The sequence below is a fragment of the Neopsephotus bourkii genome, unplaced genomic scaffold (genome assembly GCF_033783945.1).
Source record: "Neopsephotus bourkii isolate Nb327-2 ecotype Australia unplaced genomic scaffold, CSIRO-AGI_Nbou_v1 NB_1615, whole genome shotgun sequence".
Classification (NCBI taxonomy): domain Eukaryota; kingdom Metazoa; phylum Chordata; class Aves; order Psittaciformes; family Psittacidae; genus Neopsephotus; species Neopsephotus bourkii.
Window position 1 is genome coordinate 4215511 of NW_026902090.1, and position 13851 is coordinate 4229361.

The 13851-nt window shown below is 40.4% G+C and overlaps 1 protein-coding gene across 4 annotated transcripts in view; it reads right to left on the reverse strand.

Annotated features, from left to right (window-relative positions):
- The window catches only part of SORCS1 (sortilin related VPS10 domain containing receptor 1), a 293578-nt gene that overhangs the window by 49002 nt on the left and 230725 nt on the right, over window positions 1-13851 (reverse strand). For all 4 annotated transcript variants that reach the window (XM_061372634.1, XM_061372633.1, XM_061372636.1 and 1 more), the window contains exons 11-16: window positions 7948-8050; window positions 7541-7617; window positions 6228-6319; window positions 5201-5308; window positions 4060-4177; window positions 2354-2484 (exon numbers count right to left, since the gene is read on the reverse strand). In XM_061372634.1, coding sequence (XP_061228618.1) covers window positions 2354-2484; window positions 4060-4177; window positions 5201-5308; window positions 6228-6319; window positions 7541-7617; window positions 7948-8050 — 629 coding nt within the window. The remainder of the gene's footprint in view (window positions 1-2353; window positions 2485-4059; window positions 4178-5200; window positions 5309-6227; window positions 6320-7540; window positions 7618-7947; window positions 8051-13851) is intronic.

Consider the following 13851-nt stretch of genomic DNA (forward strand, 5'->3'; position numbering starts at 1 on the left):
AGCACAGAAACCTGCAGTATTTTTACAGATATTTTCCTCAGGCAAATCTTTAACAAGATTACTTTCATCACAAACTCCTAATTCTGCTCTTACAACAGATTTGAGTGGTCGCCTTGGTGCATGTAAACTGTAAGAATCTGCCATACAGCCCCAACTATCCAAGCATTCTGTTAGAGATTCTCTCACAACTCAGCAGACCTTTTGGAGAAAGTTTCCTTAAAGTGAATGTAAAAGGCAGTAAAGCATGTTTCCCCCAGGAAATGTCACTGTGGTACTTTTGCTCTGTACCTAGCAACAAAGGTTTGTAGTAACAAAGCACACAGTCATTTTTAATTAAATAAGAACATACTCTCAGAGAAAGAGAATTTCTGGAAGGAACTTCTTTTTACCAGAAGTGTTTCATGAGTGTGTCCCCCTTACAAGTGTAACTGGTTTAACCATCATGAGTCAACCCCACCAGTTATTTTATTAAGCCTGGGCATGAACTTGGCACAGCTTTGAACTGCATTCCCTACAGGAGGGTCAAAATCTTTAAGGAATATTATTCCTGTTCATGTGCGTTATCTTCTGGTTGGCTGCTATCTTTTTTACATTGCTAGAAGTATGTTATACGGTCGAAATCCAGGACCTTTGGGCACCTAAATGATGAACTACACGCAGAACTGAGGTATCTTCTCCCTAACAAAGAATGCAGTGGAAGATGAGAAAATCATCAAGAAACCATATTCAGAAAATCAGTGCCCAAGTATACTCATTTTTTTATTCTCTGGTGCAGGAAGATTTACTCTTTTTGTCACATGGAAAAGCCTCTCGTGATTCTGTGATTTTATACAGAAAATTTGATATAATTACAGTTATGGGAGGGTAAGAAGGGAAACACTGTAGATTTCCATGGTCAAGAAGGCCAATGGCATCCTAGGGTGTATTAGAAAGGGTGTGGTTAGCAGGTCAAGAGAGGTTCTCCTCCCCCTCTATTCTGCCTTGGTGAGGCCACATCTGGAATATTGTGTCCAGTTCTGGGCCCCTCAGTTCAAGAAGGACAGGGAATTGCTTGAAAGAGTCCAGCGCAGAGCCACAAAGATGATTAAGGGGGTGGAACATCTCCCTTATGAGGAGAGGCTGGGTCTCAAGCTTGGAGAAGACTGAGGGGTGACCTCATCAATGTTTACAAATATGTAAAGACTGATTGTCAGGATGATGGAGCTAGGTTTTTTTAGTGATGTCCAGTGACAGGACAAGGGCAATGGGTGTAAACTGGAGCATAGAAGGTTCCATATTAACATCAGGAAGAACTTCTTTACTGTGAGAGTGACAGAGCACTGGAACAGGTTGCCCAGGGGGGTTGTGGAGTCTCCTATGTTGGAGATATTAAAGGCCCGCCTGGACAAATTCCTGTGTGATGTACTCTAGGTTACCCTGCTCTTGCAGGGAGGTTGGACTAGATGATCTTTTGAGGTCCCTTCCAACACTTGGGATTCTGTGATTTTCTGACTCATATAGCAAGAAACAATATGAGATGAACCTCTTCAGGGTGCATCTACAGATTCTGGGTTTAATTAATGACATGGCGTAGATCTAGCTGGGTGAGGAACAAGGGTTTTTACCAGCACTGCCAAAGAGCCACCATTTCTCTCCTCTGAGATACTCAGGACTGTCTCAGCCTTGGAGAAAACAGCTGGTAGAAAGATTTCAATAATGTGGTTCCCTGTCTTTTTTGTGCAAATTGCTGCAAGTCGGCAGGGATCTTGAAATGAAACTAGAAGCTGAACTTTTCATCATGCCATTCATAGCTCACCAATGGACTTCATTTCCCACAGAATACAGCAGAGAAGAAAATGCTTCAGGAGGAGATTAACACAAATCATACTATCAAAAATGGTGGACCAAGTATAACAAATTACCCTGGAATTACCTAATACTTGATTTCCAGAAGCTGAAGGCCTATTTTGCATATGCACGTATTTACTTTTACACTTATATACATATATATACGTGCATGCATGAAGAACTACTTTCATTTTTTACACACATTATATATGTCATGCCTTGCACACTGCTTTCACAGCCACCCCAGTCACTGCTGAGGTTAGATGTGCTAAATGGACCTTTTACCTTAATGTTGCACAGAGCTCAGATGTGACCTGGAAAATGGTGTGTTCAGAATCAATTTTGTCGGAGCATTCACAAATTACAAATATCTATTCCACCTTTCCTTCCTTTGACACACCTGGGGAGCAACATATTTGGCCAGTTATACATTTACTATTTTCTACTCTCTGCAAGCCTATAGCCTCTCTAGTGAGCTCTGCATCAGTGTGGTATAAGGCACACAGTTCTTGTGCCCATTGCTCACCAGTCAAAATCTGCCTCTGTGCACACACATGGCTCCGAGGTCATAGCCCCAGCATATTTTCCTTGCATGCATTTCTTCTCTGACTTGCGCTTCCTGTAGATCCTTTTTGCTCCCATGATGCAAGCTTCTCCCTGGAAACAAAACCAAAAATATCTCTCTGACACCCACCAGGCTATTTGTATCACCCCATTTTGCCAAGCCTGTGCAATGGGAGCTGTGACTCAAGGGAAGAGGATGGGAAGTCAAATGCCATGTCAGTACATGGCACCTAATTAAAGCTCCTGAAGCTTTAACTGAGATTAAAACAGCTTTTCCGATACACACTAAGAAATGATCTGAGGTTACTTACGTATCTGATTCAGTTCTGAATTTGCTCCAAAGCCAATGAGCAATTGATCCAGGCCCATTTCTCATTTATAGATTAGGTTTCACAGCAACTGAAAACACGGTATGATCCTTCTGCAATCTGAGACACAGAGCAGGTCTATTTCCTTGGCCTGATCTCTGGCAATAATTCTGTTCAGCAAAAACTAGTTATATGTGTAAATACTTTCCATGGACTATGAGTTCACTTGATCAGGGTACGATTTGCTATGTGGATGGAGTGATGACTTTTCACTCTTATCCTCAATTCTCTGCTAAATATTTCCATCTAGGGAACAGTGCTCAGCCTTGCAATCTCAATGGAAAGGAAATGAAAAGGCCCGAGTCCACAGCCGCCTTCCTAAAAATAGTTCTGTAAGCTGAAAAGCCAACATCCACAAAAACGTATGGCAAAATCCTTGGCATTTTTACTTATGCAAGCACAAGAAAGCAAAGAACAAAATACAGTGGAGTCTCACTTGTTACCTTTCATGCTGTTAAAATCGCTGTAGGAAAGAGAAACTTTTCATGGTTTTGATTTGCCCATGAAACAGAAGGGCCCAAATGGCAACTGGTGTAAAAAGCTGTGCCTCCTTGAATTTCAAGGAACCGGTACTGATTTTTAAAACCTAAAGATCTAAGTCATAACTGGTATGTTTAGTGTGGAGTTGTGCCTTGTGTGAGCAGCTAGTCTGAGTCAAGCTACTTTCATTTCATATTCATTATTAAATTCTTGCCCAGCAAGACATATACACAAAGATAACCTTTGATGATATAAATGGATGTTTTGCTTTAGACTTCAGTGGAGCCTTTGTTTATATAACCACAGAATTTGTGCTATATTTTATTCTAACCTGATATAACACAGGCCGTTGTGTCAAACTTGGGGGAGCTCTGAAGGTGCCCCAAGGGAGGTACAGTCACTGTGCAGAGCAAATTACCTTGCTGAGCACTTAAGAAATGGTTCTGGGAGTGATGCTGCGGTTGCATTCACGATGCAAAGGACAGGGCAACAGAAGGATGGAGGGAAGAGCAAGGAGGTAAGGATGGGGAATGTAGGTATGAAGGACTTCAGGAATCTTTCAGTGGCAGTGCTTCTGCTGTTGCATTCTTCAACTCTGGACAAGTCTGAGCTAATTGCCTGCATTGAGAACAAAACCCAGAAGACAGCTGTCCATCCTTCAGGGCTCAGAGAGTGCAACCTGAGGCCAACACATGTATGAAACAAAAGAGACCCATCCAGTAGGGGACAATCTGATACACTAAACAGGAAAAGACATTGGATCTGCTGATCTTTAACTGTAGGATCATTAGCTACTTCATGTCAGATCGTTGCTTCTTACCTGGCTATGGAGCTGCCAAGGCCTGTAGTCCTCTTCTTCACATCTCCGATCAAAAATGGACTTATAGTCTACTTTCACCAGCTGCCACTCTGAGCGGTGGCTGAAATGTCCAAACACTCTACAGAACACAGCAGAAACAGCATACAGTAAAAGGTAGCACCAGATGGAGTCTGATACTGACAGAAGTAAGGTCACCTACAAATTTCTAACAGAGGGCAATTGCTTTAGGACTGCCACTGATTTTCCTTGACTGATAGAGTGAAACTTAGGCTGCTAAATATCTGCAAGCCTCTCAAAAACTGCATGTAGCTTTTACTCTGTGGATCAAGATCCTCCCACTTATGTCAAGATCCAGAATGACCATACAGAGAAGACTTGGTGTGGGGCTGGACACGGTTATACCTATAGGAGTCTGATATCTCAATTATAAGCATTGGGAATCCCTTCCACACAAATTAAATTCAGAATCTGAGGGAAAATTCTTCATACATTTCCATGAACTTGGGTCAGTTTCTGAGCCACATACTCTGTTTATTTCAGCTTGGTCCATTTTTTACAGACAGAAACTGAATTTTCCTCCTGTTTTTGCAAATCCGATCTCAGGTAAAATGTCAGTTTCTGGCAGAGTGAATTCAGCTTTATTCAGCATTCAGAACTCAGCATACCACACTGAAACTAAACATAATTTTTCATGAGTTGCTCCAGGCAACATTTTGTCATTCAGTTTTACAAAAGAATGTCTTCATTTTTCTGTGTCTCAGGTTTGGTGTTGTTTTTTTTTTTTTTTTTAAAGAAAGTAGCAGCAGAACCACAGTTATAAAAATATCCCACAGTTTCTCTTTCAAATATTCATCTGTCAAGAGTAACTCTGCTGTAAATCACGTTCAGTATGAGGAGTCAGGTTTCATGCTGATAAGCTAAATGATAATGTTTTGCAGCTTGCAAGGAACCATGCTGTCATCCCTTCAATCATATCACAGATAAACACTGATGATATAGCAACAGAAGACTGCATGCTCCTGGCTTCAGACTGTACTTGGTTTGGTCCCTAACCAAAAATTCTATTATGTTACAAGAAACCCTCATAAGATATTTATGATGCACTTCCAATCAACAGCAGCACAATGGCATGCTCACTTACGTCATGATGAGAGTTTCCTCTCCAGGTTCCCCTAAAACTCCATCTACAAACAGTGGGAGGGATGTGAAACTGTACTTGCTCCAAGATCTCCCTTCATCAAAACTTAACCTAGTGGAGAAAGCAGAATTAATGTCATCTTTTCTTATTCTCCTTCTACTTTACTTGAGGAGACTCTCTAGCCTACTACAGCTGCTACGGAGAAGTGGAAAGCAGATTCTATTCTTGGATACTGCATTTTTAGTCCTTTAAAAAACTATGGTTTTGGGAAGCATCATAAATCAAAGCATTGATGCTTTTAGGGCAAAATGTAACCTAGGGATAGTATTATTTTTAATTTTTTTAATAAACCAAGTGATTTTGAGCATTTATTTTTGGGTCCCCAACATAAGACATTTTAAGGAGGTTAGATTACTGGAGCACAAGATCTTTGCCTCTTTTGACCAGCAGTCTTACCGGCGGTAGGTCTAAGTGAAAGCCTAGAAGTACTCATCACTTCTTAAGATTTGGGTCTGTGTGTTTCAGGTATTGATATGACACCAACTGTAGCAGAAGTAATTAATGCCTAAAAGCACAAAACTGTATTTACTTACCACAGTAACTTGAGAGTGCTAAGTAGTGGGGACACTTTAGTGGTTTTGGCTATATAGCCCTGAATCTATTCAACAAAATTCTGGCTCTTAAGTGCTGCCTGCCATGTGGAAGACAACTTTTTCAATAATTTTGAAAACAATGAGTTCTTTGGTAACTTAAAAAGAGACAAATACATAATCCAGATACATATAACCAAAATCAAGAAGCCAAATTGTGGCATACCTGGGAAGTTGTAGAATTACATTGATAATATCTCAGCTCTGGCTCAGCTGAAATTGGAATTGCTGGGATTTCTTAGCTTTGTCTGTGTTTGCTAGTATCTTAACTGATATCTTCTAGATTGTAGCTACAGAAAACTCTGAATACAGTCTAACTGCCTGCTTCCTGGCACCTGAAAAGAGTGACAGCAGACATTCAGCACACATGGAGTCATTACCAGAGATGTCTGATAGGCAGAGATGTGTGTTTCATGGCAACCAGTACTCCACCTTGATCCAGGTACAGAACGCTGTGCTCTTCCTCAAAGATCTGGGAAAAAAAAAACCACATATATTTGAACCTAATTTTCTTAGTGTCAAGAAAATGTCATGGTTCCTTAAGTACAATCATGATGGAGGACAGGTAAGTGATAAGAAAATTACAAAGCAGAAGGCATTCTGTATAGAGACAGTTCCTGGGTTTTGTTTTTTATTGTTTGGTTCTTTTTTTCCCCCCCTCCCTGCTTCACAGAAAGTTAGAAAAATGAATTTTTTTAAAGGATCAACAATTCCCTTTCTTTCAGTGACAGATTTTTGTTTGAAGAACCTCATGTGTTTACACATACCTGGCCTTATCTCACGTAAGTGATGTGAGGGCTGGACAAACACTAAAATAATAACATTTTTGGCATACCAAATATTTAAAAAGATCTGGTCCTCCTGTGTCTTTTCTGAAATGACTTTCTGCAAACATCTGCTCCAGTTTATATAGCAGCATTTGTCTGAGAAAGTCACTCTTTCTTTCCATGACTTGATATCCCATCCAGAAAATATGAATCGTAGAACTTCCTGTTCTAAGGATAATCACATTAAAGAGTAGCAATTCTTTGTTAACAGGTGTTATTCCACTAAATATTAGGAATTTGATTTAACTTCATCATCCAAGCTTTTTCCACAACTAATGGAGAGAGATGTAACTTCAGAACAAGAGGAACTGAATTGTGTCTTTTGCTCCATTAGCTTAAAAGCAAGACAACATAATCTGTTTATATGACACTGAACTTTGGACAACTCAATTTAGGTGGCCCACCTAAAGTAAGCTGTTCAAAGAAATACAGAGTGGGGGAAGGTAGACCAGAACAACTGCTGATCTTAGGAAAGTGTAATAATGGACAAAGAGAAAAATGGTTTGATAGATGCAAGGGATGTACAGCTGTAAAAGGAAACACATTCTCTCCCCTTAGTATTCATATTTTAACTAATTCTTTTAGCTAGAGGGTTAAACTGAAGTCAAATTCTGAGAAGAATTATAAAAATACTTTTCAGTTACATGAAGTCTAATAACGTATCCAGTCTTTTTCTTTGAGTACCTCTCTATCTCTCAGAAGGGAAGTTTACCCTTTTGCAAAGTTTTACAAAAAGCTACTCTGAACCAAAAGAAATAAAAATTAGGAAAAAAAACATAAAAGAAAGAAATAAAAAATAGTTTGAACCTACTTTGACAACAATTTCCTATGCTTATGATTTAAATCTGTGATTCTGTGTCATTCACCTGTCTCCAAGTGTTCCCAGCATCAGAAGAAACAAACATGCTGATGTCCTTGTCTGATAGTTCAGTGCCTATATTACCTGTAAGATGAATATTGGTTAGTAATGCTACACTCTAAGAAACACTAAAATTAGCAGTTCAGGGGAGTAAATGTATTTATTTACGTTTTGCAGTTACAGCACTTCTACTTTGGGGAAGTGAAAGAGGGGGGGAATGAAGAGAAGGAAAGGGAAAGACTTTCATCTTGAAGAAAAAATACATATGTAAAAGATCCATTTGGTAGCCTGCCTTCCTTCCCAGTACCTGTGGTGTGACACCCCAAGAGCCACTCAAAGCCCTCCGCACCCATCACAAACAAGATTTTGTCAGTGTTTGCACATTATACCAGGCAATCTTTAAACATTTCATACCTGATGCTACAATAATACTGGGGGCAGTGTCTCGGCTGGCAATGTTTCCTGAGGTATAGGGATTCTCTGAGACCTTCAGGTGAAGATGAAGGGAGCAATAGGGCTATGGAGAAAGGGGAAATAAAAACAAAAAGCAGACACAACATGAAATGCATGCCCATATTTCTATAGGCTTAGAAATATAGTGTCTTTCTGTATTACTACCTAATTACTGCATTCACCTTTAGAAAGATAAAACCATTGTCCTGGTTCTGTTGCAAGAGCTTTGCTACCATTTTCTGATGCACACCATTCCCACTGGGAAACCGATTCACCAGGCCGAAACTCTGTCACAAGGACGAGATCTTTGAGGCCAAACCAAAAAGGGAGGCAACCTGGCTTGTGAGGGCAGGTAATGGTAATGACTACCTAGCTCTCCAGGTCCTTAGCTCTCTTGAGAAGCAAGCAAGGCTGCAGATACAATCAAGTGACTCTCAGAGCAGCAGTGCTCAAGCTATCTATGCAACAAAAAGCAATATAACCATCGGTGTGGTGTTGTGTGACCATTAATTAGCCATAAGAAACAACTTAATGTGGACAGTGCCATACCATTTCCTGACTCTGAGTATTTTTGACACATGACTTCTTCAGTGCACTAGAATATATTCCAGGACTAGAAAGTGTTAGTTTAAAAGTTGTTTGAAACAATGCTTCATCGCCCCATCGGGATGTGACCTTTGAGAATTCAAAACAAATACATCCATGGAAACCTCACCTATCTGTTATTGATTTTGTATGTCAGATACTAGATTACAAGACTGGTATAGAATAAATGAGCTGAGCAAGAAAGTAAGACAGGCAGGAAGATTTCCAAAACTTCCATTACAATTCCCTCCAGATTTGTAATGTAATGATTTCTGAAAATTTCTGATAATTTTTGCCTTCTCTTGGGTTTTACATTCAGCACTATTTTCTTAGAAACATCATAAAAAGCTTTTCATGAAACATGCTAAGGGAAGGGAGGTGGAAAAATACTGACAAAAAAACCTGAAATGAACTGACCCAGATGAGGGGGACATCAGACAGGAGCAAAAACACAGCAAAGCCCATGCTTCACCTTGCACATCTCTCCTGGATGAGCAGGAGAGGCTATGCAGAATGACCCACAGACTCTATGGGGGCAGGCCTTTTTAACACCAGCTGCCTAAAGGCTAGGTCTGCAGCCCCTGAAGTTTTGTAGGTTTCCTCTGTAGGAGACCAAGCCCCACAGATGACTGAAGGAAGACCACTTATCCACCCCATGTCAAAGTAGGTGTCTATGAATCTGAAATGAAAATCCCCCAGTGGAGAATTGCAGGACTTTTTTTTTTTGGCAAAGGCAAATGAGGGTGGTGAAGAGGGATGGAAGTTCTCACTTATGTGAGACAGGGAAAGGGGACACAGTTTGTGCAGAAGGGAATACAACCTGCCAAGTGGAATGTACTGAGCAGCCTAACTCTAACTGACAGCCTTGTGAGGGCAGCCGCTAGAGCAGCCCGGGGGCACAGGGAGGGAGTGGGATCCAAATCGAGCTGACATGCATGCAAAAACTGGAAAAGCATTGCAAGAGCATGTATTCTTCCCTTTTATATTTTAATACATTGTGAAAAGACTAAATACAGAACATATTTTTAAAGCTAACATATTCCAAGTCCAGTTCAGCATTTAGAAGACAGTAGCTAATGGCAGCAACTCAGCCAATTCCCCACTCTGACAGAGATTAGACCTTGCTCGACTCAAATCTTTGTGCTACCATAAGTTTTCTTTCAGATTTGTCTCATTTTGCAGACATAGTACACAGAAATGGAATACATATCTCAAGCATTAAGAGCCAGGTCACCTGTCTAAACAGAGATAATATTTTTAGTGGTGTGACTTCTTATTGTTTGGAATGCAGTTTACAGTCTCTAGTGACAAATGGGTATGAGGTAAAAATAAAACACTCTAGCCAAACACCTAAATTTACTGCCCATGGCCATCTTGTATCATTATTGTGGAAGTATTCTTCTTGCCATCCCTGATATACACCTTCTTCATCTGTATCCTTAAATCATAGAATCATAGAAGCATAGAATAGTTAGGGTTGGAAAGGACCTTAAAATCATCAAGTTCCAACCCCCCTGCCATGGGCAGGGACACCTCGCTCTAAACCATATTACCCAAGGCCTCGTCCAACCTGACCTTGAACACTGCCAGGGATGAAGCATTCACAACCTCCCTGGACAACCTATTACAGTGCCTCACCACCCTAACAGGAAAGAATTTCTTCCTTATATCCAATCTAAACTTCCCCAGTTTAAGTTTTAACCCACTACCCCTTGTCCTATCACTACAGTCCCTAATGAAGAGTCCATCCCCAGCATCCCTATATGCCCCCTTCAGATACTGGAAGGCTGCTATGAGGTTTAAATGGTTCATCAACAAAGTTTTCCAGACTGGTTTGTGTTCCTCTTTTAGTTCCCACAGTTTAACTAATATACAGATATCTCAGCTTTTTTTTTTAGTATTTCCATGAATTGTCTCTATTCCCTTTGTTGTTACCAATAGGTTACTGAAATCATTATCATCAGAATCACCAATTTTGGGTTTCCCTGTGCTAGCTGTGCTAGCTGATGCACAGACACCAAGGGAAAGACAACCACTGCCATGCAGCATTTAAAAACTAGGCAGAAGGTAAAGCATGAATGACATAGCTTATTGCTCTACTCACTGGCATAGTTCTTACAATCATGTTGGCTTCATGACTTGCTTTCTAGTATTTTCAGGCCAACATTTTTATGCTCCCCTCTCTGGAGGCTCATCAGTCCTCAGTAAAATTCCTCCTAAACACGCACTTCTTTGCTGCTCTTCAAAGAGCATCTGAACTGTCTCCAGTGGTGAGACACGTACAAAAAGGCTATTAGTGACTGTACCTGATCAGGAGTGGCGCAAAGCATTAGAACACAAGAATGATGCTAGACACCATTCCCAAACATAAGGGTAGTCACAGTATTTTCTCACCTGCAGTAGCAGGGAGTAATGATGACAGACAAACACTTCCAGGACAGATATTCAAAACACCTCACTTAGATGCTTAAATTATTATACAGCAGATGTCATGAATGCCCCCCTCCTTATGAGCAATGGGTCTTTGTCCTGAAATCCTTGTAATCCAAATAGACAAGAATAATAAAATGTGGGAAGGAATAAACAGATGCCTGGAGAAGGGAGACACACAGAAAATAAGTGACTTGCCCAAGGTTCACATAGGAGATCTGAGACAGGCATAAAATCTGAATCAAGATTTTCCTGAGATTCAGCCGTGTTTTAACCACAAGACCACCCCTGAAAGCTAATTGATTCCATCTCCTAGAGAGATGCTCATAACTTTTAAGATAGAGCTATTCCTCAGATAACCACATCACAATACAAGTATCAAAGAAAACGAGCATCTTTGGTGTATAATACATTGGCAGCTATTTTATGAGGATAAAGTTTATTCAGCTTATAAAGTAAGTGGTATAAACAAGAAAAATAAAACCTTAGGATTATGTAGTATTACATTTTTTTTTATTCTAATCTCATTATTCATAGCCATCTCACAAAAAATGCAAAGAAATTCTTTGAGTTGCTTTGAAAAAAGCACCTCAAGCATACTGTCAGTAGAGGGACAGTTCCGTCTGGCTTGCCTTGTGTTTCAACCAGATTTTCTCTTAACCTCTTTAGCTGCCAACCTAGCTGCTATATACTTATTTCTGCATTAACTCTCCCTTACTTTAGGTTTAAAGACCAGATGCACAGAGGACACAGCATTACACTAACAGGCTGGGGACCATCCTGTCACTTTGGCAGATCCCATTCTGCCAACAAGCTGGAACATATGTCACTGCTGGGTCCCAAGCTATTGCTAGAGACAATTATGCTGAAAGTCAGCAGTGTGTGAGAGCATTAGTTTCTGCCATGGAGTAAGGTTAGGAGCTAAGCTAGATGTGCAGTGGATTATTAAGAATTCAGTCAGCTATGCCATAAGGAACAGCAATAAGTAGTAGATAAAGGAGCTGATGCAAAGAGGTAAAATTTCTGGTGATGCAGGGGTAGACAGAGTGTGACTAAAGAGGTGAGCGAACTTTGTGAACTGTTTAAATACTGCATGTGTGTCACACTGACAAGAAACAGAACTGCTCAGAGCAGGTGACAATTCCTCAGCAGAACACTCTCATGGATCCCTGACTTATTTCCTGACATACATTTCCAGTGCTTTTGTTTAAAAAATTGCCCTACCACTCCCAACTTCTGTTCTCTATCATTTCTTGAATTCTCACATTCCATATTCTGCCTTCATATTCCCCCGCTATTGGGTGTGAAACCCAAATCAGATTTTTAGTTAGCTTGGCTCTCCTCTGGAGGGCTGTTATTTTACTTTGTGGTTTTGATGTATTTTCTGTACAAGTCAGTTTACTTCAGATTTATCTATTTGCTTTCTTGCAAAGCTGTAAGGTGACCACTGGAGACCCTGTATGCTCAGCTGATGATCCCTGCTCTATTAACATTCCACTAGTTTGTGACAACCTAAGCAGCAAGGAGTGCTCAGACAGGCTCATGAAAGAGGCCTCTTGCCTGTTTTACCTGATGTTAAGGGAACAGAAAACATAAACAGGGCTATACATTCCTCTGGCCTTATCCCAGGGAAGGGCTAAGTTCCTTTACACTTTCCTTCTGGAAGAGCAAAAGCTGAGCTACACATTTTAAGTCCACTGATGATTTTTGCCTTACCACCTTGAAATCATGGACACATTTCTACAGATCCCCAAGGATCTGTGATGCCCACCCCAGCCCAAGTCACTGAACATTTAAGAAGCGGTCACTTTCCAGTGCAAACAGGATGGCAAGTCTACATTGGGCTTATACAAGTGGAAGCAATTCTCAGAGCAAGTACATGGTTGCACAGAGTGCAACATAAAAACAAACCAGTGTTTAAATAGTGGTTTGTGCACAGTGGAACTACAAGGATGTAAAAACAATACACAGAGAACCAAGAGCTTCTCCGGGTCAGTTCTCACTGTGTCCCTACAAGTGCCCACACTTCTGCCACTGGTCATGACTCCTTGCCTGGGTTGTTCAAGTTTACCATCCTTAAGGGAATGCCAGCTCGTACAGGCATATCTAATTTGAAATTAAATGAATTTTGTTCTCAGGTGCCCAAGAGTATAGTAGCAGATACAGTATGGATAGGACGGCTTAACAGAGCTGTAATCCCCTCTCTCCATAAGAGCTATCCAGCCCTGGTTTATATGCAGTCATACAACCACTTCTACTACACCACGGGTAACTACAGTGGGAACATACCTTGTTCATGAAATATGCAGTACCTGCAAATGACTGGTCCATAAGGACCCCACAGAACAGTACCTTTGGCTCATTTCTAACTACAATGGCAAGTCATAGCTCTCTTGATCAGTGCACAACAATACAAAGAAAGACCATTTCTCAGAATTCAAACTTCAAATATATGGAAAAAGAATAAAGTTTATTTTACCTGCTTGCACAGTTTTTATTTCTTCTGCCCTGCCAGCTCCCTAAAATATTACACTCTCATATAACAAAAGTCTTGGGGTTTGGACAAAATTGATCATAATTTGATAAAGTCAAGGTGTGGGGTTTAAATATGTTCACTTGAGTCAAACTAGATCACAGACTATTGGAAACACAACAGCTTTTACCCATAGGCCCTTCCAAAACAATTCAATTGTTTTACGTGTGCAAAGTTTTCTGAATATCATCTTTTTGGTTTTCAACCCTCAGATTTAGTTACAGTTACAGATTTAGTTACAGATTTAGTTACAGTTTAGCTCTTACTTACAATTTTTAAAGACTTGGCAGAAGAAAACAAACCCAAACAAATTTAGT